The sequence below is a fragment of the Ranitomeya imitator genome, chromosome 7 (genome assembly GCF_032444005.1).
Source record: "Ranitomeya imitator isolate aRanImi1 chromosome 7, aRanImi1.pri, whole genome shotgun sequence".
Taxonomy (NCBI): Eukaryota; Metazoa; Chordata; class Amphibia; order Anura; family Dendrobatidae; genus Ranitomeya; species Ranitomeya imitator.
This window is the reverse complement of record NC_091288.1, coordinates 170,773,196-170,794,463: the sequence shown is the minus strand read 5'-3', so window position 1 is coordinate 170,794,463 and position 21,268 is coordinate 170,773,196. Positions and strand designations below refer to the sequence as shown.

General features: G+C 44.3%; 1 protein-coding gene across 2 annotated transcripts in view; it reads right to left on the bottom strand.

Annotated features, from left to right (window-relative positions):
• CLEC16A (C-type lectin domain containing 16A) overlaps positions 1–21,268 on the bottom strand; it is a 285,953-nt gene that overhangs the window by 56,082 nt on the left and 208,603 nt on the right. The window contains exon 22 of one of the 2 annotated variants that reach the window (XM_069734041.1): positions 17,218–18,092. The exons of the other annotated variant lie outside the window; for it this stretch is intronic. Within the exon in view, the coding sequence (XP_069590142.1) occupies positions 18,073–18,092 (20 nt within the window). The 3' untranslated portion in view covers positions 17,218–18,072. Of the gene's footprint in view, positions 1–17,217; positions 18,093–21,268 lie in introns of those variants that run through there. 2 annotated transcript variants of the gene reach the window in all.

Below are 21,268 nucleotides of genomic sequence, written 5' to 3'. Positions count from 1 at the left end.
ATGATCTAACGGTATGCGATAGGGAAGAACTACGTGTGAAAACTCCCTGTGAGAAAGTCCCTACTTGCAGTTATGCTGCGATAAGGCGTGAAGATACTAGCTCCGCAAACAAAAAACGGACGTGGTCAGTGCGGATCTCTGAGGATCACTGGGGCCCCTTTCTGCTTCCGAAAGGCTTTCGAAAGCAGTGGAAGGGGAGTTATGGAAACTGGTACCACGGCAGAACCAGAGCATGGAGAGCGATGGCTCTTGGATCTCGAGGCCGAACCACGAACTCGAGTACATTGGCCTTCAGTCTGCATGTCATCCCACCTACAACTGGAGAGCTCCAGTAAGGACAGATCTGATGGAAGACTTCGGGGTGAAGTTCCCACTGACTTGAGGCGGAACCCTGACGGCTGAATTTGTTTGCCGTTCAGAGTTCTACTTCTGGGATATATACTGCCGAGATCACCGAATAATAGACTTCGGCCAATCAGAGAAAGTGAGGTACCTCGGTCATGGCGCCTGATCGTGGGTACCTGCTAGATGACTGACGTAAGGCACCGCCATGGCATTATCCAATTGAATTCGGATAGGGTGACCCGCCAGAAGGCAGTGGACCTGATGTAAGACTACCGTTCGGATCCCCAGAACAATAATGGGGAGAAGAAGACTGGCATTGGTAGTTACTAATAACCATTGAACCGGGAGAAAGGCCCTGGATAAAGAAGGAGCTCAGAGACTATTGTCTGAAAGTCTATTTGACTTGCTGAAAACGAGCGGAGCGAAGGAAACCGCTTCCATTGTTGTCACCATTATTCCTCAGAACTCTTAGCAAATCGAATGAAATGAGGGGTGAGTAATCAAGTCCTCAGAACTCTCCTTGCGCGAGCTCCCTGTTGAAGGGCCATGACCTTGTCTCAAGGAAGAATTACCATCCTTCTAGAAGTGTGCAGGATCATCCTCAAAAAGGATATCTGCTGGGCTGGAAATGAGGAGAACTTGTCTAAGTGTAGCTGCCAGCCCAGGAGAGAAGGTATCGCAAGAGATATAGACGACTCAGCGTAGTCCTGGAAGGGCGGCTAGACTGACCAAACAGGGCAGGACGAGCACGCCTCTAGAGTGCAAGAGAAACATGACATCCGCCATGACCCGAGCGAACACTCTGGGTGCGGAAGCAAGGCCAAAGGACAAGGTTGTGACATGAAAATGCTGTTGACGAATGGAAAGGCGAAGGAATTTTTGCAGAGGGCAAGCAACCCGAATGTCGATGGATGCCGAAAACTGCACCTTTTTCTGTTGAAGTAATGGCTGAGCGGAGGAACTCCATCCAAAGAAGGAGGACCATATTATTATTATTATTATTTATTATTATAGCGCCATTTATTCCATGGCGCTTTACATGTGAGGAGGGGTATACATAATAAAACAAGTACAATAATCTTGAAAAATACAAGTCACAACTGGTACAGGAGGAGAGAGGACCCTGCCCGCGAGGGCTCACAATCTACAAGGGATGGGTGAGGATACAGTAGGTGAGGGTAGAGCTGGCCGTGCAGCGGTTTGGTCAATCGGTGGTTACTGCAGGTTGTAGGCTTGTCGGAAGAGGTGGGTCTTCAGGTTCTTTTTGAAGGTTTCGATGGTAGGCGAGAGTCTGATATGTTGTGGTAGAGCATTCCAGAGTAGGGGGGATGCACGAGAGAAATCTTGTATGCGATTGTGGGAAGAGGAGATAATAGGGGAGTAGAGAAGGAGATCTTGTGAGGATCGGAGGTTGCGTGCAGGAAAGTACCGGGAGACGAGGTCACAGATGTATGGAGGAGACAGGTTGTGGATGGCTTTATATGTCATGGTTAGGCTTTTGTACTGGAGTCTCTGGGTGATGGGGAGCCAGTGCAGGGATTGACAGAGGGGAGAGGCCGGGGAATAGCGGGGGGACAGGTGGATTAGTCGGGCAGCAGAGTTTAGAATAGATTGGAGGGGTGCAAGAGTGTTAGAGGGGAGGCCACAGAGCAGGAGGTTACAGTAGTCAAGGCGGGAGATGATGAGGGCATGGACTAGGGTTTTTGCAGATTCTTGGTTTAGGAATGTGCGGATCCGTGAAATATTTTTGAGTTGGAGGCGGCAGGAAGTGGAAAGGGTTTGGATATGTGGTTTAAAGGAGAGATCAGTGTCAAGGATTACCCCAAGACAGCGGGCTTGTGGGACTGGGGAGAGTGGGCAGCCGTTTACTGTAATGGATAGGTTCGTTGGGGAGATCGCGTGAGATGGGGGAAAGATGATGAATTCTGTTTTGTCCATGTTAAGTTTTAGAAATCTAGTGGAGAAGAAGGATGAAATAGCAGACAGACATTGAGGGATTCTGGTTAGTAGGGAGGTGATATCTGGTCCAGAGATGTAGATCTGTGTGTCGTCAGCATAGAGATGATACTGAAAGCCGTGAGATTCTATGAGCTGTCCCAGGCCAAAGGTGTAGATGGAGAAGAGCAGGGGTCCTAGAACTGAACCTTGCGGGACTCCGACAGATAGGGGGCGAGGTGAGGAGGTGGTGTGTGAGTGGGAGACGCTGAATGTACGGTCAGTTAGGTATGATGAGATCCAGGATAGGGCCAATTCTGTGATGCCAAGGGATGAGAGGGTCTGCAGCAGCAGGGAATGGTCCACTGTGTCAAAGGCAGAGGACAGGTCCAGGAGGAGGAGGACAGAGTAGTGTCGCTTGCTCTTGGCGGTTAATAGGTCATTGGTGACCTTAGTTAGGGCAGTTTCAGTGGAGTGGTGTGACCGGAAGCCTGATTGAAAGCGGTCGAAGAAGGAGCAGGAAGATAGATGGGAGGACAGTTCAATATGGACATGTTGTTCCAGTAGTTTTGAGGCAAAGGGGAGAAGTGATATAGGGCGATAGCTAGATACAGAGGATGGGTCATATCAAAGGTTGTTAGAAGTTTGAGGTCCAGGGTCGATCTTACTTTTCGTTCCCCTGTTTGGAACCAAGATCCCTTAGATCTAGACTGTGCTGGACAATCCTTATACAATCCTTTGTCAGTCTCCCGCTCAAAGGATTTGATTGGCCAGTTGTTGCTGGTGTGAATCAAGGTAGTTAAAGTCTCCAGCCAGGAGACCATTGCTCTAGCAATCCATGCGGCCGCTAGGGAGGATAGAGCACTGGACTCGAAGCCGCAACAAAACAGATTTGCTATCTGACAGTCCGTGGTATTTTTAATTGATGACCCATCAGGTAGGGATACTGGTAGGAATACCACAGGAGATTCTACCTGGTTAATCTGCCCCATGGCAGAATGTGCGGCTGCATCCAGCAGGTCATAGTCTCTTGCCATCTCCTCTTTTCACGGTGCAGAGATAAAAATTAGGCACCCTCGATCCATCAACCTCTTAACAGGGAAGTGGAGAGGAATTGTCCGCCTTCTTGCATCATCCACTAAATAGTGGTGATGCAGAGGGGGGAGCTCGTACGCCAAAAAGGGTGCCTCTATATGTCCACAGAGTACAGGTCTCCAGGTGGACAGGACAGGTTGTCTGGCGTTAGGCCTGGATGCAGAAGAGGAAACATGGAGACGACACTCCGTGTGCTCGTCTGTTGATGGTGTGGGGAGATCGGTGCCCTTTAAAGGACCCGTCGCCCTTAAAAAACAGGCCAGGCATGGCATCCCACGTAGAGGCTTCTGTCCAGTGAATCGCTTATCCGAATTGAATGGCAAATGCTCTCGAGGGAGTTTAGTCTCTGAAGCTCTGGCAAGCTCAGGCAATATCCAATCCATATTCAGAGCCTTGTTGTCATCAAATCATTGGTGAGGGAGCAGGAAACGAAAAACTTCCGTTTTCTAGATGCCTGTATTGTTTCTAGACGCCTGCACGTTTCTAGAATACTTGCGGCCCCTGCTAGCCGACGGCTCCCATGTAGGATAGGGACCATGTATATTGGTCCTGCGAGCACTCCAAACACAGAGGGTACACAGAGGGATTCAATCTCTTGGTCAGAGAACCATGGATTGGTCAGTGAAGAAGTCCACTGAGGGAAACTAGAGGATAAAGCTGGGGTCGGCGGCGGAGGGCTCCTCGGACTGATCAAGCGCCTTTAAGACCAGGAAATACTGGTCATGCGCCTTTAAGAACAGAGAATACTGGTCATGCGTCTTTAAGACCAGAGCATACTGGTCATGCGCCTTTAAGACCAGAGAATATTGGTCATGCGCCTTTAAGACCAGGGAATACTGGTCATGCGCCTTTAAGACCAGGGAATACTGGTCATGCACCTTTAAGACCAGGGAATACTGGTCATGCACCTTTAAGACCAGGGAATACTGGTCATGCACCTTTAAGACCAGAGAATACTGGTCATGCACCTTTAAGACCAGAGAATACTGGTCATGCACCTTTAAGACCAGAGAATACTGGTCATGCACCTTTAAGACCAGAGAATACTGGCCATGCACCTTTAAGACCAGAGAATACTGGTCATGCACCTTTAAGACCAGAGAATACTGGTCATGCACCTTTAAGACCAGAGAATACTGGTCATGCACCTTTAAGACCAGAGAATACTGGTCATGCACCTTTAAGACCAGGGAATACTGGTCATGCGCCTTTAAGACCAGGGAATACTGGTCATGCACCTTTAAGACCAGAGAATACTGGTCATGCGCCTTTAAGACTGGGAATGCTGGCCATATGCCTTTAAGACCAGGGAATACTGGTCATGTGCCTTTAAGAGCAGGTACTTCCTTACCTGGGTACTGATGTAGAGTCGATGTGCCCCTTTAATGCAAAAATACTGTCACCCCAGTGTGAGCTGGCCGGGTGGACCAAGATGGCCACCGGGAGCTGCAGAGTTGATAAAATCTCGCAGAGAGCGAGAAGCGCCAATTTGGGGGGGCGGAGCCACAGACACAATGTTGAATAGGCCCAAGCCGGGGCCTAAATTTCTGTAGCCGGCGGGCGACACCAGCGGGGCGTTCCAGGCAAGACTTCCAGGATGCGGCCTACAATCGGCCGAAGCCGGGGACTAAATTTTTGCAGCCATCCAGAGCGTTACCTCAGAGAGGTGGGCCACAGGGAAGTGGCTGAGGCTGCCTGTAGGCATGTGGATATCCCACTGAAGATGGATCCACTCACCATTGGTGCGCGTCCCGGCATGGAGCCTCCACGGATGTGGGTTTCAGCGCTGTTCTGTGCAGCGTGGACGGTGCAGGGATAAGCCTCAATCCATCATCCGTTTGTTAGGGAGGTGGAGAGGAACCGTCCGCCTCCTTGTGCCATCCGCTTTCACAGTGGTGGGACAGTGGGGGCTGCTCGGACGCCATAGAGAGGGGCCTCTGTACAGCCACGGAGTTCAGTCCGGGTGGACAGGGCCAGTTGTCCGGCATTAGGCCTGGCTCCAGGAGAGGATACATGGAGGCGACACTCCATGTGGTCGCCTGCTGCTGGTGTGGGGAGATCGGGACCGTGAAGGAACCGTCGCCCCTGAAGTGAGCTCGGGCATGGCTTCCCACGTTGCAGGAGAGGGTACGGGGAGGTATACTCGCCGTGCTCGCCTGTTGATGGTTCGGGGGAGATCGGAACCTTGAAAGGAACCGTCGCCCCCTTCACTCCGTTAATTAAAAAATAAAAATTTACAGAAAAGTAAACAATAAAATAAAAACGTTGGGGTCTGAAACAGACCCATGTGCCTCCTACAGACACTAAGCAAGAACTGGTTAGCTGAGAGCCAGCAGGAGGGTGTATACTGCAGGGGAGGAGCCGAGAGCCAGCAGGAGGGTGTATACTGCAGGGGAGGAGCCGAGAGCCAGCAGGAGGGTGTATACTGCAGAGGAGGAGCCGAGAGCCAGCAGGAGGGTGTATACTGCAGAGGAGGAGCTGAGAGCCAGCAGGAGGGTGTATACTGCAGGGGAGGAGCTGAGAGCCAGCAGGAGGGCATATACTGCAGGGGAGGAGCTAACTTTTTTTGTATCACTTAGTGTCAGCCTCCTATTGGCAGCAGCATACACCCATGGTCTGTGTCCCCCAATGAGGCGAAGGAGAAAATAATAAAAAAAAACCAAAAAACCTGCTATACTCACCTTCTGTCGTCGGACAATGCGCTTGCGTCGGCCGCCATCTTCCGTTCCCAGAGATGCATTGCGAACTTACCCAGAAGACTTAGCGGTCTCGCGAGACCGCTAAGTCATCGGGTAATTTCGCAATGCATCTTGGGAACGGAAGATGGCAGCCGCATCACACAGCTTCGCTGGATCCAAGGGGTGAGTATATAACTATTTTTTTTAACAGGGATACGGTGCACACACTGCTAAATACTGCGTGGGCAGTGTTATATACCTACGTGACTGGCCAATATACTACGTGACTGTGCAATATACTACGTGACTGGGCAATATACTACGTGACTGGGCAATATACTACGTAGCTTGGCAATATACTACTACATACTTAACAAAAAAGTGTGAAACAACTGAAATTATGTCTTATATTCTAGGTTCTTCAAAGTAGCCAAAGTAGCCACCTTTTGCTTTGATGACTGCTTTGCACACTCTTGGCATTCTCTTGATGAGCTTCAAGAGGTAGTCACCGGGAATGGTCTTCCAACAATCTTGAAGGAGTTCCCAGAGATGCTGAGCAATTGTTGGTCCTTTTGCCTTCACTCTGCGGTCCAGCTCACCCTAAACCATCTCGATTGGGTTCAGGTCTGGTGACTGTGGAGGCCAGGTCATCTGGCGTAGCACCCCATCACTCTCCTTCTTGGTCAAATAGCCCTTACACAGCCTGGAGGTGTGTTTGGGGTCATTGTCCTGTTGAAAAATAAATGATGGTGGAACTAAACGCAAACCGGATGGAATAGCAGGCATCTGCAAGATGCTGCGGTAGCCATGCTGATTCAGTATGCCTTCAATTTTGAATAAATCTCCAATAGTGTCACCAGCAAAGCACCCCCACACCATCACACCTCCTCCTCCATGCTTCACGGTGGGAACCAGGCATGTAGAGTCCATCCGTTCACCTTTTCTGCGTCGCACAAAGACACAGTGGTTGGAACCAAAGATCTCAAATTTGGACTCATCAGACCAAAGCACAGATTTCCACTGGTCTAATGTCCATTCCTTTTGTTCTTTAGCCCAACAAGGCTCTTCTGCTTGTTTCCTGTCTTTAGCAGTGGTTTCCTAGCAGCTATTTTACCATGAAGGACTGCTGCACAAAGTCTCCTCTTAACAGTTGTTGTAGAGATGTGTCTGCTGCTAGAACTCTGTGTGGCATTGACCTGGTCTCTAATCTGAGCTGCTGTTAACCTGCAATTTCTGAGGCTGGTGACTCGGATAAACTTATCCTCACAAGCAGAGGTGTCTCTTGGTCTTCCTTTCCTGGGGCAGTCTTCATGTGAGCCAGTTTCTTTGTAGCACTTGATGGTTTTTGCCACTGCACTTGGGGACACTTTCAAAGTTTTCCCAATTTTTCGGACTGACAACTTCATTTCTTAAAGTAATGATGGCCACTCGTTTTTCTTTACTTAGAATTTGTATTATGGCAAGAAAAAAGCAGCTAACAGTCTATTCAGTAGGACTATCAGCTGTGTATCTACCAGACTTCTGCACAACACAACTGATGGTCCCAACCCAATTTATAAGGCAAGAAATCTCACTTATTAAACCTGACAGGGCACACCATTCCCGGTGACTACCTCTTGAAGCTCATCAAGAGAATGCCAAGAGTGTGCAAAGCAGTCATCAAAGCAAAAGGTGGCTACTTTGAAGAACCTAGAATGTAAGACATAATTTCAGTTGTTTCACACTTTTTTGTTCAGTATATAATTCCACATGTGTTAATTCGTAGTTTTGATGCCTTCAGTGTGCATGTACAATTTTCATAGTCATGAAAATACAGAAAAATCTTTAAATGAGAAGGTGTCCAAACTTTTGGTCTGTACTGTGTATATATATACACACATTATATATATATATATATATATATATATATATACACACACATATGCAGTGCTCAGCATAACGTTTTCCATTCTTCAAGAACAGCCCCAATTAGAGCCTGTATGCTAGATGAAGATTGGTGCTCAACTTGTCTTTTCAGAATTCTAAGTGGGTGTTTGGTTGGATTCAGATAAGTAGACATTCTTGGCCGCTGAATCAATTTCACCCTGTTCTTCAAAAATGCAACAGTGGCCTTAAATGTGTGTTGTGGATCATTGTCATTGTGGAAAAGTGCACATCTACCAAACGACGAGAAGCGATGGTAGCATCTGCTCTTTCGACATAGAGCAGTACATCTGTGAATTCATGATACCATCAATGAAATATATCTCACCGACACCAGCAGCACTCGTGTAACCCCACATATGGGACCTGCCACCACGTTTCCCTATAAACACCATGCTTTTTATTTTGCTCTCCTCACCTCCATACAGTTTAGAACCCATCAGTTCCAAAACATATCTTGTTCTCTTCACTCCAGAGTATAGAATTCCAGTATTCTTCATTTTTTCAGAATGGGTCCTGACAAGTTCTAAGCTAGCCATCTTTGTGCATGGGCTTTAGGAGATACTTCCTACGTGGATGGTACCCATACATGCCATTCTGCATTGTACGGCGTATTATGTCACAGGAAATACTCACCCTGGTTTGGCTTTCAACTAGTGATGAGCGAGTGCATTCGTTGCTCATATTTTCCTGAGCACGCTCGGGTGGCCTCCGAGTTTTTGTGACTGCTCGGAGATTTAGTTTTTGTTGACACAGCTGCATGATTTACAGCTACTAGCCAGGCTGAGTACATGTGGGGGTTGCCTGGTTGCAAGGTATTCCCCACATGTAATCAAGCTGTCTAGTAGCTGCAAATCATGCAGCTGCTGCAAGGAAAACTAAATCTCCGAGCAGTCACAAACACTCGGCGATCACCCTAGCGAGCTCAGGAACACCGCGACCGGAGGAGAAGCTGACGCCGCTGGGTCTCCCAAAACGAGTCCGGTTGCAGAAGGAGGACTTCAGTCTGGAGGAGATTTACACCAATAAGAACTACCACACGCCCACAGAGAAGAGAAAATTTGAGACAATACTCGCTCAACACTTCTTCTTCGGCTACCTGCAGTGAACTTACATACAGATTTTCTTCAACCCTTCGCAACAGAAAATGCTCATGTTTAGGTGATAACTTCAGTGGTTGCCCTGGACATCTGTGAGATGGCTGCAGATCCATCTTTGTTAAATTTTTGTATCACTTTTAGTAAAACTTGGCTGATCTTTTTAAAGCCTTCACTCTTGTTATGTAAAGAAATTATTTTCCCTCTCACATTTCTCTTCCATGTGGTGCCATTGCGTATAGTATGAAATTGAATGGGGTTTTCTTTATTAATTAGTGCCCTTTTTTAGTCAACTGTCTGGTGGACACTAATGAATAAACTTACCTGTGGGTTGAATTTTTGTTAACTAGAATTTTGAAGGCTAAACTTTACCTTTGCTCCTAAGACTTTCATTGGTGTGGACTCATAAATTAGTTCAAGACTATGTTGCCTAAGTAAAATTACTTTTTTGGGTGAGCAAAATGAAAAATCTTGAATGCAATCAATGGCCCACATTTGTGGTAGTATTTTGTAGCATTGTACCCCATAGAAAAATATTGATTGACTGGAAACAAGTTTTTTTGCCAAATTTGTTGGCATGTACTCCTTCATTTTATGCTAAGCACTGTATAAATGTATGCATTCATAGAGATAGACATACTTTGATTTTTACGGGTAAGGATTTTAAAAAAGTGATTATATTTTTAAACAAAAAATTATTTTATGTTCGAGAAACGCTTGCAGACCTAAAATTGCTATTCACATTTTTTTTTCTGTTTACCATCAAGGTACAAAATAGAATGTAAACCATTTAATTAAGGAAAATATTAGAAAGCAATAAAAAAAATATTTTAAAGCATGGTTCCAGGAAAGAGAGGGGATTGGGGGCAGCTGGATGTTTTAAATATACAATAACAATAAATCACGAGTCGAAAACCACCATTATTATCGGAAGTTAAGAAAAATCAATGACAAAGTAAAGATTTCTTAGCCACAATATCTGAGAAGAGCAGCTAATTTCTAATTAACTTGACCCATGAGAATTTAAGACAGGCAGTAATAACCATTTATTTTGGTTTAGAAGCCATAATGTTTGGTAGCTGGACACTGAAAAAAATAAACTATTTTACTATGGATTTTGGCTTCCTTTAAACTCAGCTCAGCAGAACTAGAAGCGCCTATTCCATTAATTTAATGCTGCCAACATTGCTGACATACATACTTTAACCATATGTGTATGTAATCTGTACTTCATGCATTGTGTATGATCTCGTTCAAGATCTCAATCTGCGCATGCACCGCCATTTTCCCGAACCCCACAGCAGGGATATGTGCGGGAGAGTGGATTTCAACTCACTGGCGCCCTCAGCATTGACCCACTACTCCGGACGCCGTCGACCTACTGAATCAGTGACTCAGACTCCTGTGATCCCGCTCCACTGCCCCCCAGGTAAGATATACAGTGGGGCAAAAAAGTATTTAGTCAGTCAGCAATAGTGCAAGTTCCACCACTTAAAAAGATGAGAGGCGTCTGTAATTTACATCATAGGTAGACCTCAACTATGGGAGACAAACTGAGAAAAAAAATCCAGAAAATCACATTGTCTGTTTTTTTATCATTTTTTTTGCATATTATGGTGGAAAATAAGTATTTGGTCAGAAACAAAATTTCATCTCAATACTTTGTAATATATCCTTTGTTGGCAATGACAGAGGTCAAACGTTTTCTGTAAGTCTTCACAAGGTTGCCACACACTGTTGTTGGTATGTTGGCCCATTCCTCCATGCAGATCTCCTCTAGAGCAGTGATGTTTTTGGCTTTTCGCTTGGCAACACGGACTTTCAACTCCCTCCAAAGGTTTTCTATAGGGTTGAGATCTGGAGACTGGCTAGGCCACTCCAGGACCTTGAAATGCTTCTTACGAAGCCACTCCTTCGTTGCCCTGGCGGTGTGCTTTGGATCATTGTCATGTTGAAAGACCCAGCCACGTTTCATCTTCAATGCCCTTGCTGATGGAAGGAGGTTTGCACTCAAAATCTCACGATACATGGCCCCATTCATTCTTTCATGTACCCGGATCAGTCGTCCTGGCCCCTTTGCAGAGAAACAGCCCCAAAGCATGATGTTTCCACCACCATGCTTTACAGTAGGTATGGTGTTTGATGGATGCAATTCAGTATTCTTTTTCCTCCAAACACGACAAGTTGTGTTTCTACCAAACAGTTCCAGTTTGGTTTCATCAGACCATAGGACATTCTCCCAAAACTCCTCTGGATCATCCAAATGCTCTCAAGCAAACTTCAGACGGGCCCGGACATGTACTGGCTTAAGCAGTGGGACACGTCTGGCACTGCAGGATCTGAGTCCATGGTGACGTAGTGTATTACTTATGGTAGGCCTTGTTACATTGGTCCCAGCTCTCTGCAGTTCATTCACTAGGTCCCCCCGCGTGGTTCTGGGATTTTTGCTCACCGTTCTTGTGATCATTCTGACCCCACGGGGTGGGATTTTGCGTGGAGCCCCAGATCGAGGGAGATTATCAGTGGTCTTGCATGTCTACCATTTTCTAATTATTGCTCCCACTGTTGATTTCTTCACTCCAAGCTGGTTGGCTATTGCAGATTCAGTCTTCCCAGCCTGGTGCAGGGCTACAATTTTGTTTCTGGTGTCCTTTGACAGCTCTTTGGTCTTCACCATAGTGGAGTTTGGAGTCAGACTGTTTGAGGGTGTGCACAGGTGTCTTTTTATACTGATAACAAGTTTAAACAGGTGCCATTACTACAGGTAATGAGTGGAGGAAAGAGGAGACTCTTAAGGTACCGTCACACTAGACGATATCGCTAGCGATCCGTGACGTTGCAGCGTCCTCGCTAGCGATATCGTCCAGTGTGACAGGCAGCAGCGATCAGGCTCCTGCTGTGCTGTCGCTGGTCAGGGAAGAAAGTCCAGAACTTTATTTGGTCGCTGGACTCCCCGCAGACATCGCTGAATCGGCGTGTGTGACACCGATTCAGCGATGTCTTCACTGGTAACCAGGGTAAACATCGGGTAACTAAGCGCAGGGCCGCGCTTAGTAACCCGATGTTTACCCTGGTTACCATCCTAAAAGTAAAAAAAACAAACAGTACATACTTACCTACAGCCGTCTGTCCTCCAGCGCTGTGCTCTGCTCTCCTCCTGAACTGGCTGTGAGCATCGGTCAGCCGGAAAGCAGAGCGGTGACGTCACCGCTCTGCTTTCCGGCCGCTGTGCTCACACAGACAGTACAGGAGGAGTGCAGAGCACAGCGCTGGAGGACAGACGGCTGTAGGTAAGTATGTAGTGTTTGTTTTTTTTACTTTTAGGATGGTAACCAGGGTAAACATCGGGTTACTAAGCGCGGCCCTGCGCTTAGTTACTCGATGTTTACCCTGGTTACCGGCATCGTTGGTCGCTGGAGAGCGGTCTGTGTGACGGCTCTCCAGCGACCAAACAGCGACGCTGCAGCGATCCGGATCGTTGTCGGTATCGCTGCAGCGTCGCTTAGTGTGACGGTACCTTTAAAGAAGAAGTTACAGGTCTGTGAGAGCCAGAAATCTTGATTGTTTGTTTCTGACCAAATACTTATTTTCCACCATAATATGCAAAAAAAATGATAAAAAAACAGACAATGTGATTTTCTGGATTTTTTTGTCTCCCATAGTTGAGGTCTACCGATGATGTAAATTACAGACGCCTCTCATCTTTTTAAGTGGTGGAACTTGCACTATTGCTGACTGACTAAATACTTTTTTGCCCCACTGTATATATTTAAACTACCAGGTATGGATGCCTAAAAAGTATTTGCCCTACCACTCTATACACAACACATCTACAAAGCATATAGATAAACTATGTGGCCATTGACAACTCAATAAAGGAACAGTTCCAACAAAAATATTATCCCCTAAACCTTTCTAAATAACTTTTTACTATAGTTTTGTGTAGTTGTACTAAAATACTTACCAATCGCCGTCTTATCTAGTTTCCAGCGCTACTCTGGTCCTTTTCCGGGGCCCTCTTGCTGGCTTTCACAGGAACTGCTGTGCTAAATAGTTTCATTAAAACAAGTTTATGGAGTTTCAGAACAAGGCTCCATAGACTTATACCTTGATTGCGACTTCTGGGTCATATATAAATTCCAGTGTGATCCGGCAATAATGATTTGCAGAGTACCTGGGCTGCGCTGGAAACTGGAGAAGTCAGCGATTGGCAAGTATTTTAATACAACTACACTAAATTACATACATATTTAGAAAGGTGTATTTTTTTTAATCAGGAGTGCTTCTTTAAATACTAAATTGCAGCTCTCCACTTTTATGGTACCTCTGGGTGCCCAACAGTACACGAGCCTGTGTGTGACGGCAACTTCTTCATCCACTGTAGTTACACCCGCCGTAGTTACACCCGCCGCAGTTCCAAAATTTCAACTGAAATTCTTTGGAATTATAATTAGAAAACATACCCACCCAAGATACTCTTAAGCATTAACCCCTTCATGACCAGGGGATTTTTCGTTTTTCCGTGTTCGTTTTTCGCTCCCCTCCTTCCCAGAGCCATAACTTTTTTATTTTTCCGTCAATTTGGCCATGTGAGGGCTTATTTTTTGCGGGACGAGTTGTACTTTTGAAGGACATCATTGGTTTTAGCATGTCGTGTACTAGAAAACGGGGAAAAAATTCCAAGTGCGGTGAAATTGCAAAAAAAGTGCAATCCCACATTGGTTTTTTGTTTGGCTTTTTTGCTAGGTTCACTAAATGCTAAAAATGACCTGCCATTATGATTCTCCAGGTCATTACGAGTTCATAGACACCAAACATGACTAGGTTATTTTTTATCTAAGTGGTGAAAAAAAATTCCAAACTTTGCTAAAAAAAAAAAAAAAAAAAAAAATTGCGCCATTTTCCGATACTCGTAGCGTCTCCATTTTTCGTGATCTGGGGTCGGTTGAGGGCTTATTTTTTGCGTGCCGAGATGACGTTTTTAATGATAGCATTTCGGTGCAGATACGTTCTTTTGATCGCCCGTTATTGCATTTTAATGCAATGTCGTGGCGACCAAAAAAACGTAATTCTGGCGTTTCGAGTTTTTTTCCCGCTACGCTGTTTAGCGATCAGGTTAATACTTTTTTTTATTTGATAGATCGGGCAATTCTGAGCGCGGCGATACCAAATATGCGTAGATTTGATATTTTTTTTATTGATTTATTTTGATTGGGGCGAAAGGGGGGTGATTTAAACTTTTATGTTTTTTTTATTTTTTTCACATTTTTTTAAACTTTTTTTTTTAACTTTTGCCATGCTTCAATAGCCTCCATGAGAGGCTAGAAGCAGGCACAAGCCGATCGGCTCTGCTACATAGCAGCGATCTGCTGATCGCTGCTATGTAGCAGAATTGCACGTGTGCTGTGAGCGCCGACCACAGGGTGGCGCTCACAGCGACGGGCAATCAGTAACCATAGAGGTCTCAAGGACCTCTATGGCTACAATGGAGACGCATCGCCGACCCCCGGACATGTGACAGGGGTCGGCGATGACGTCATTTCCGGCCGCCCGGCCGGAAGCGGTAGTTAAATGCCGCTGTCTGCGTTTGACAGCGGCATTTAACTAGTTAATAGGTGCGGGCAGATCGCGATTCTGCCCGCGCCTATTACGGGCACATGTCAGCTGTTCAAAACAGCTGACATGTCCCGGCTTTGGTGCGGGCTCACCGCGGAGCCCTGCATCAAAGCAGGGGAGCCGGCATCGGACGGTATAGTACGTCCGATGCCGGTAAGGGGTTAAAGCATGTGTCCTTTGTATGACCCATTCCTAATGCGCAATACACAGAACCACAAAATATAAGAAATTGCACCAGCAAGCTCACCTCTATTAACAACCGAGTACATAGTCAACTTATCTGTTATATAAATTGCTTAATTAGATTACCCCATATTGTTGTTATGAATCCCTTCCCGACCTCTGCCATACTATTACTGCGGAGGGCGGGTCCCCTGCTTTGATGTCGGCTCCGGCGCTGAGCCCACCTCAAAGCTGGGACATGTCAGCTGTTTTGAACAGCTGACATGTGCCCGCAATAGCGGCAGGTGAAATCGGCATCCAAGAAAAAAAAAAAAAAAAAAAAATCAAACCTACACATATTTAGCATCGCCACATTCAGAATCGCCCAATCTATCAATAAAAAAAGCATTAACCTGATCGCTAAACGGCGTAGCAAGAAAAAAATTTGAAACGCCAGAAATACGTTTTTTTGGTCGCTGCGACATTGCATTAAAATGTAATAACGGGGGATCAAAAGAACGTATCTGCATCAAAATGGTATCATTAAAAACGCCAGCTCGGCACGCAAAAAATAAGCCCTCATCTGACCCCAGATCACGAAAAATGGAGACGCTACAAGTAACGCAAAATTGCGCGATTTTTGTGTGTGCAAAGTTTGGAATTTTTTTTTTACCACAGATAAAACGTAACCTAGTCATGTTCGGTGTCTGTGAACTCGTAATAACTTGGAGAATCAAAATGGCAGGTCAGTTTTAGCATTTAGTGAACGTAGTAAAAAATCCAAACAAAAAACAAGTGTGGGATTGCACTTTTTTTGCAATTTCACCGCACTTGGAATTTTTTTTCCCCGTTTTCTAGTACACGACATGCTAAAACCAATGATGTCGATGAAAAGTGCAACTCGTCCCGCAAAAAAACAAGCCCTCACATGGCCATATTGACGGAAAAATAAAAAAAGTTATGGCTCTGGGAAGGAGGGGAGGGAAAAACAAGAACGCAAAAACGGAAAAGGGCAAGGTTGTGAAGGGGTTAATGTAATGACATCACAGTATGGGGTCAGGTCCTCTCTATTACGGTAGGACAAATTAGAAAAATGATAACTAATTTGGCAGATTAGGGTAAAAAAACATTATAATGAATACAGTAGGCTGACCGTTATACTCCTGATTTAGACATTTATAACTGGTTCTTATCTTATTTGCCTCACATGTTCTTGGTTTGTGAGATTCATTTAAGAAAAATAGCAATAGGCTGCGTTCACCCGTTGCTGGTTTTTACGGCAATTGTGGTAAAAACGTTGCATGGGGGACTGACGTATTGGAAAACCCCCAAAAGTGATAACATTTTAAAAACCGTTCCCCTCACCACATTACAAAGTGCAGCGAGTCAGTTTATGTTAAAGTTTATGGAGGACTTATATTGATGCTGGTCATTCAAAAACTTCCCCTCCTGCAAACTCTGTGATCTAAAAAAAAAAAAAAAAAAATTAAGGCGCCATTCCAGCTTTGTTTATTTGTTGCACCGCTGGAGTGGTGCTTTAAATGTAAGTCCTCTGCCCCCCGTCTCATACTCACCTTCAGCAGCCATCATCGTTTAGCACCGTAGTTCCTGTCTGTCTCCAGAGAAATGTGACCTGTCTGGAGCTCCTGTATTTCATGAAGTGGCGCAGAGGTCACTCTTTGTTACAAATCTAGGAGAACCTCATTCTGGCTTGCATAGACTTGTACTGAGAGTTTGTAACGTATCATCTGACTTCCGGCCAGTCAAAGGCTGCACCCACAAGATGGTGTCACAGGATAGGAGCAGCGCGAAAAAAATAAAAATAAAAATAAAAATCGGGAAGACGCCGGAGGCTGACTATATAACCGGGCTCAGAGGACTTGCATTTAAAGAGACATTCCAGTGGTGAGAAAAAAACCTTGGAGTGGTGCTTTAAATTCATTTTATGGCATAGTTCACAACTTTCACAGCATAGCAGTAAGGAAAAGCAGTAAAAACAATAATATATTTACAGAGAATAACCAGCCATATATAGACAAAAATATGAAATGGTAAAATGTGCAGATATTCGAAATCCCAATTCTCTGTTGTCTGTAATTTCTCAGCTCAATAACTCCCTATATGACATGCCTGGAAAATATCTATGGGAAGTGAAGAAAGTGAAAGGCTCCAAAAAGTCTGAACTGTCCGTCATTGTTTTCCTTTACAAATTAAATCTATAGTATAAATTAAGTTTTTGTCCGAAAATAAACAGGTCGGTTTAACTATCCACACGTAGTAACACAAATTGTTAAATTGTAACTAGAGCATAGCGGAGTGTGATAAAAGACACTAGGCACTCAATTATAACACATCGAGAAGCCAAATAATACAAAATACATTATTTATTACACTTTTCCAAAATGAGCAAAACACATAAAAAAAAAGAAAAAACTCAAAAACTGCAACAAAAGTGAAATATCACTCCTTTTTCTTAACACAATGTGAAGACCCAATTCTTGTCCCCGAATATCAAGATACAATAAAATACACATAAATCAATGTAGTAGTTGTGCTCATAAATAGTGAACATTCGTCTTTGGGGTTAACCTTGTGCAGAGAGTTGGGAAGAGGTACAGAAGTAGAAATGTCATCTTGCTTTTTGATGTTGGGAAATCAGTTGACTGCTGAACGTCCAGCGGAAACTAATGGTCACAATAATTAAAAGTCCCTCAAGAGGAAGGTTAAAAAGCCACAGAATAAAGTCTGGCAAGGTCCTCCCGAGAAGCCAACAAGTAAATATGTCATAAATTATATGTTCATCTACTTTATGGGTGAGGCCACACATAGTGGTTGATGTGCACACGCAAACCACAACAGCATATGGTTTGGCAGTGTGGTCTTTGGCTTTAAATTGTCACCGACACACACTAGAATCCAAGCTCCACGCGAATGTTAACCTTGGTTGTATTAGAACCCAAGATGGCAATGCCTGAAAATTACAGTGCGTAAAAAGGGGAGAGTCATTAAAACGGGAACATGCAACGGTCTGAGTGAGACCAGTCATCTTCCTCTTCAACACCTGACCCCCTTCTTCCAAACTTGTTTCTCGCCTGGCTAAGCTCATTTTCTTATTTTGAAGGTACTACACGACCATTAAGGAACCCACATGGATTTCTGTAGACTTGTGCTACACTCCAGAGTCTCCCAAGTCACGTAGTATGCTCCTCTGTGAAGAACAATCATGTACTGTGCCGTGTTACTAGAAAAAAAAAAGGGTTATTTAGTGGAGAAACGTTTGGCTAAAAGTTTTATTCTTAGACTGGCGCAAAGAAAAAAAAAAATACAAGTAGCAATACTCGACCTTAGGTCACATTCACACGTTCAGTATTTGGTTAGTATTTGTAAGCCAAAATCAAGAGAGCAAAAGTATAATAGAAACACGTCACCATTTCTCCATGTTTCACCCGCTCCTAATTTTGGCTTGCAAATATTGAATGTGGCCTTAAAGGGAATCTGTCAGCAGGTTTTTTTTTATCTCATCTGAGATCAGCATGGAGTAGGAGCAGAGACTATGACCATGGCGATGGCGATGTGCCACTTACTAGGCTGCTTGCTGCAGTTTTGAACAAATACAGTAAGTGATATCTCTGGCATCAGTAACGTGCCCCTAGATCATACTGCACTCAGATTAAGTGATAAAAACCTGGTGACAAAATCCCTTTAAGATCCTTCCCCGTTACAAGTATCCGGTCATTAATGGCCTCAACCTCCTGGTTCTGCCTCAACACATAGGAAATATATGCCTGCTCAGTCATTTAGTGGCCTTAGTGGTAAAATGAGACAAGATGGTAGGGACCATTGGGGACTGGGTAATCATCTACATGAGAGCTATGCGGGGTAGGTCAGGTGAGTATCACTATTTTTATTTTTCTAACCAGCCATTTGTTGAAACAAAATGTTATTTTGCTAAATTTCTATTGCCATGTACAGACAGTCATGGAGCTACCTATATTGCATATATGTATCTCAATCACGGGCAATGTTCTTTGTGACTCCTGCTATTTTTTAGCACAAGTCTGCAATGACTTCAGTCTATAGTGTGATTCCTATAAGTGTGTCCTAGAAGTGTGAAGATTACCGTAATTTAGAATTAAAACCAGAATTGAACCAAAAGGGAACTGAAGGTAACATAGTAACATAGTTAGTAAGGCCGAAAAAAGACATTTGTCCATCCAGTTAAGCCTATATTCCATCATAATAAATCCCCAGATTTACGTCCTTCTACAGAACCTTATAATTGTATGATACAATATTGTTCTGCTCCAGGAAGACATCCAGGCCTCTCTTGAACCCCTCGACTGAGTTCGCCATCACCACCTCCGCAGGCAAGCAATTCCAGATTCTCACTGCCCTAACAGTAAAGAATCCTCTTCTATGTTGGTGGAAAAACCTTTTCTCCTCCAGACGCAAAGAATGCCCCCTTGTGCCCGTCACCTTCCTTGGTATAAACAAATCCTCAGCGAGATATTTGTATTGTCCCCTTATATACTTATACATGGTTATTAGATCGCCCCTCAGTCGTCTTTTTTCTAGACTAAATAATCCTAATTTCGCTAATCTATCTAGGTATTGTAGTTCTCCCATCCCCTTTACTAATTTTGTTGCCCTCCTTTGTACTCTCTCTAGTTCCATTATATTCTTCCTGAGCACCGGTGCCCAAAACTGGACACAGTACTCCATGTGCGGTCTAACTAGGGATTTGTACAGAGGCAGTATAATGCTCTCATCATGTGTATCCAGACCTCTTTTAATGCACCCCATGATCCTGTTTGCCTTGGCAGCTGCTGCCTGGCACTGGCTGCTCCAGGTCAGTTTATCATTAACTAGGATCCCCAAGTCCTTCTCCCTGTCAGATTTACCCAGTGGTTTCCCGTTCAGTGTGTAATGGTGATATTGATTCCTTCTTCCCATGTTTATAACCTTACATTTATCATTGTTAAACCTCATCTGCCACCTTTCAGCCCAAGTTTCCAACCTATCCAGATCCATCTGTAGCAGAATACTATCTTCTCTTGTATTAACTGCTTTACATAGTTTTGTATCATCTGCAAATATTGATATTTTACTGTGTAAACCTTCTACCAGATCATTAATGAATATGTTGAAGAGAACAGGTCCCAATACCGACCCCTGCGGTACCCCACTGGTCACAGCGACCCAGTTAGAGACTATACCATTTATAACCACCCTCTGCTTTCTATCACTAAGCCAGTTACTAACCCATTTACACACATTTTCCCCCAGGCCAAGCATTCTCATTTTGTGTACCAACCTCTTGTGCGGCACGGTATCAAACGCTTTGGAAAAATCGAGATATACCACGTCCAATGACTCACCGTGGTCCAGCCTATAGCTTACCTCTTCATAAAAACTGATTAGATTGGTTTGACAGGAGCGATTTCTCATAAACCCATGCTGATATGGAGTTAAACAGTTATTCTCATTGAGATAATCCAGAATAACATCCCTCAGAAACCCTTCAAATATTTTACCAACAACAGAGGTTAGACTTACTGGCCTATAATTTCCAGGTTCACTTTTAGAGCCCTTTTTGAATATTGGCACCACATTTGCTATGCGCCAGTCCTGCGGAACAGACCCCGTCGCTATAGAGTCCCTAAAAATAAGAAATAATGGTTTATCTATTACATTACTTAGTTCTCTTAGTACTCGTGGGTGTATGCCATCCGGACCCGGAGATTTATCTATTTTAATCTTATTTAGCCGGTTTCGCACCTCTTCTTGGGTTAGATTGGTGACCCTTAATATAGGGTTTTCATTGTTTCTTGGGATTTCACCTAGCATTTCATTTTCCACCGTGAATACCGTGGAGAAGAAGGTGTTTAACATGTTAGCTTTTTCCTCATCATCTACAACCATTCTTTCCTCACTATTTTTTAAGGGGCCTACATTTTCAGTTTTTATTCTTTTACTATTGATATAGTTGAACAGTTTGGGATTAGTTTTACTCTCCTTAGCAATGTGCTTCTCTGTTTCCTTTTTGGCAGCTTTAATTAGTTTTTTAGATAAAGTATTTTTCTCCCTATAGTTTTTTAGAGCTTCAATGGTGCCATCCTGCTTTAGTAGTGCAAATGCTTTCTTTTTACTGTTAATTGCCTGTCTTACTTCTTTGTTTAGCCACATTGGGTTTTTCCTATTTCTAGTCCTTTTATTCCCACAAGGTATAAACCGCTTACACTGCCTATTTAGGATGTTCTTAAACATTTCCCATTTATTATCTGTATTCTTATTTCTGAGGATATTGTCCCAGTCTACCAGATTAAGGGCATCTCTAAGCTGGTCAAACTTTGCCTTCCTAAAGTTCAGTGTTTTTGTGACTCCCTGACAAGTCCCCCTAGTGAAAGACAGGTGAAA